Below are 3,873 nucleotides of genomic sequence, written 5' to 3' on the forward strand. Positions count from 1 at the left end.
TCTTTCTGATGCATTTCACTTATTTTATTTTATGTTATTATTTGTCTGGGTATATTGCACATCCCTGAGGGTCTGTAGATAGGATGTTTTCCTGTCTTGTTCCAAAAGCTCCAGGGAAATTGGAATGGAAGGGGACCATACACCATACACATCATCGGTTGTTGACACTTCTCCCTGCAGAGCATAGACATGGTCAAGAAGGTTTTAAATATAGAGAGAATACTGGCATTAAAGGGCCTCTGTGGAAGACTTGCAACCTCAGGCACAGCCCTCAGGCTAATGCTTTGACCTGTTTCCTACAATTAGTGAAAAAGCTGGTGCTCAAATAGAGACATAATGAGTGGTCAAGGCATTGATGTGTTTCCTTTTCCCCTGCTTCCCTTGCCTGCAGTGTTGCCAGCAATAGCCTGCTCCATCAAGTGTGCCTGCTCTGAGGATTATCCTCCCTCTTTTACTTGCCCCAGACTCGTCCATAAATAATGCCTGCCCCCACCTTCCCTTTCCAGACGAACTACACGCTTACCTGTCACCTGTGACCCCTTGCACCCTGGCCTGAATGCACTTTCCAACATTGTCCAAGAAAATCTTTCCAAACTCTTCCCCTCTTCCCATTTTTCACATTTCTTCTTAACCCTCACATTCATACCCTATGCTGTAAAAACTCTGCTGCCTATTTCATACTGTCCAATGGGACTACCATGCCTTGTGACTTTCCTTCATAAGCAGGAGATGAATATTTACTAACTGAAGTGGTTGGTGAGGGAATGAATAAATGAATGAGTGATTAATCTCTCTTGGAACTACTGGAACTAGAGGACAATCTGAGCCAGGGACCATCGGAGAGAAGTCCTTTTGATTGATGCTCCAGTACACAAAGAGGAAAGGAAACACTGACCAGACATTTGCTTTCTGTTTGGAGCCCGTTGGACATTTGGTCTTATGAACTAATGCCTTGTATATTTGTAAAGGCTCCCAGACTGAAGCCTACACTCTGATTCTAGGATGTACAGTTTCAAATTTAACTTGAGAAAAATGTCTCTTTGCCATTCATGAGAAAATTGAAGAGACACCCTCTGTTAGATTACTAGGTTGTGATTTTCAAAATTGTAAGAATATTGTTGCCAAGGAGAATGATTTTTTTTTTTTTTTTTTTTTTTTTTTAGCAATTTGTATTGCTGATGGGACTTAGGGACCTAGAGAGACGACAGCAGGTCTGAATTCAGACTCATAAGCCAGTGTCAGAACTGCCAAGAAGAGGAATGGCAGTCGCAGAACCACACCCAGTCATGGGCCAATCTCACAGCCACAGGGAGGGCAAGATCAGGGCTGGGCGCAAATGGAAGAGCAGGGCCAGCTACTGCTTCCACTTGTTTTTGACGCAGCCACGTTCCCTAGTAATCACAAACAGACACCATGGTGCATCTGAGTGCTGAGGAGAAGGCTGCTGTTTCCAGCCTTCAGGGCAAGGTGAAGGTGGATGTTGTTGGTGGTGAGGCCCTGGGCAGGTTGGTCTCCAGGTGGCAAAGCAGGCTGATGAATTGAAGCTGGGCTGGCAGAAATGGCTCAGTCCCCTGGGTTTCTGACAGGCTCTGACTCCTCTGCCCTCTGTGCTGTTGTCACCCCTCAGGCTGCTGGTCGTCTACCCCTGGACTCAGAGGTTCTTTGACTCCTTTGGGGACCTGTCCTCTCCTGATGCTATTATGAACAACGGCAAGGTGAAGGCCCATGGCAAGAAGGTAGTGAACTCCCTTATTAATGGCCTGAAGAATCTGGACAACCTCAAGGGTGCCTTTGCTAAGCTCAGTGAGCTGCACTGTGACAAGCTGCATGTGGATCCTGAGAACTTCAAGGTGAGTCTGCGGATCCTCAGTATTCTCCTTCTTCCTTTTTATGGTCAAGCTGATGGTATTCAGAAAGTGTATGGGCATTAGGTGCTGTTTAGAGTGGAAGGAGGTATTCTAATAGCATTAGTATGGAGTCTTCAGGACTGTGGTTTTTTGGTTTTGTTCTGATTAAACTTTCGAGTGTTCATTTACAAAGTGCTTTCAATCCATTCCAAATCATTTTTTCTAATACCTTTTCCATTGTCTTTTCCTTTGAAAATAAGGAGGATAAAATCTGATTGCTCCTTTGCCTAGGTGGAAAGAATAACTATAATAATTTAAGCTTGGCATTAAGGCAGAAGGCTAGAAACATTTCTAAATGTAAAATCAGGCTAATATGGTTGAAGTCACATAGAGAATAACATCCGAGATCCAGCTCTTTCTGCTTATATTCTAGGGGCACAGCTTGGGGTTACGGATGGGGCTGGAAAATGCTGAATCTCAGCTGAGTTTATTGGCTAACCAGGCTCATGTCTCTTGTCTCCTCCCCACAGCTCCTGGGCAACGTAATGGTGTGTGTGCTGGCCCGCCACTTTGGCAAGGAATTCACCCCACAGGTGCAGGCTGTCTTTCAGAAGGTGCTGGCTGGTGTGGCCAATGCCCTGGCCCACAAATATCACTAAGCTCCCTTTCCTGTTTTTCAGGAATAGTCCCTTGGTCCCCAGAACCCAACACCTGAACTTGGGGAAATTGTAAAGTGCTTTGAGCACCTGGCTCTTGCCTAATAAAGAACATTTCTTTTCATTGCAATGGTTTATTTAAATTATCCCTGTGTCTCTCACTGGAATTGTTCAGGACATGGGAGGGCAAGGAGTTTAAGACATAAAGAAATGAGGGGCTAGTTCAGATCTTGGGAAAATATATCTATATTTTGGACTCCATGAAAGGAGAGGTTTAAATAGTCAAACATGTGGGAAACAGACCCTGCAGACAATTTTGACTTTCCCTTAGAAAAGGATTCAGGATGACGCTTGATTTAGGGTCTAGATTTTTCCTATCATTTATTTAAATCAAATCTTTATTTAGCTTTGCTTTTATATGTCCTTCTTCTCCCCAGTTGTCCAGAACCTCATAACCCTCAATCCACTAAGCTCTTCTGCCTGAATGCACCACTGTTGCTCTCTGATTTTCCTACAAGTTTTGCTGTCCCCTTACTCATCCTCCCCATCACCCTTATCTTGGTTCCCTCCATCCTCTTACAGTGGAGACCAACATGAAGTTCTCACATAGCAGGAGAGGGAGTTTCAGAGGCTCTTCCTTAGTGCCTTTCATGGTCTGCATTGAAGTAACTGGTAATATTTTGTTATATATGACTAAGGCAAATGTGAAAAGGAACTTTTGGCAGCTTGATATTCACTGCTGTCTTGCAATCTCATCATGAGTTTACACCAAATGGCATCCTCTTCTTCTGAAAATGCTTTAGCATGTATAGCCAGGAAATGATTGGAGGCCTGCTCCCACCTCCACCTCTTTTTGATGCCTCTGATGTCTACTCTGTCTTTCTTGTTACGAGTACAGTGTTGCCAACAGCAACATACCCTGATTTCATTACTTCAGTCAAAGGCCACTTATGTGGATGCTAGATGCTGGAGATAAAATGACCTTGAAGTGGTCTTTGTCCCCTCAAACATTCTAGTTCTGAATATAGTTAGAAAGACCATGAAAATACTGCCACTAGTAAATAAATTAATTGATTAATTAAATTAATATAGAATTTTCATCTAAACTCAGATTGGAAATGCACAAAAGGTGTCCTTATAAATACATAAATGAGAATTTTCTAAGCTTTCAGGATCAGAGGGGAGCCAGAAGTGTGCCTTGGTGACAGCTTTGGTTATCTGCTGAAGGGGCCTTCACATTTGATATTGACCTGAGTGTTAGGACTTTATATGCAGAGAAACCATAGAAGAGCAAAGGTCTTGCAGATCTGGATACAGTAGGATTGGTATTGATAAATGAAGACATAAAAGTAAAGTGGAAAGAAGGGTCG

At 43.3% G+C, this 3,873-nt stretch overlaps 1 protein-coding gene across 1 annotated transcript; it reads left to right on the forward strand.

The window, feature by feature from the left end:
• Positions 1–1,352: 1,352 nt before the first annotated feature.
• On the forward strand, positions 1,353–2,633 carry LOC132023604 (hemoglobin subunit beta-like). The gene is made up of 3 exons (XM_059409601.1): positions 1,353–1,505; positions 1,628–1,850; positions 2,378–2,633. Exons 1-3 carry the CDS (start codon positions 1,414–1,416, stop codon positions 2,504–2,506), a joined length of 444 nt encoding a protein of 147 aa, XP_059265584.1. The 5' UTR covers positions 1,353–1,413; the 3' UTR covers positions 2,507–2,633.
• Positions 2,634–3,873: the final 1,240 nt, after the last annotated feature.

Source organism: Mustela nigripes, chromosome 1 (assembly GCF_022355385.1).
Source record: "Mustela nigripes isolate SB6536 chromosome 1, MUSNIG.SB6536, whole genome shotgun sequence".
NCBI classification, from domain to species: Eukaryota; Metazoa; Chordata; class Mammalia; order Carnivora; family Mustelidae; genus Mustela; species Mustela nigripes.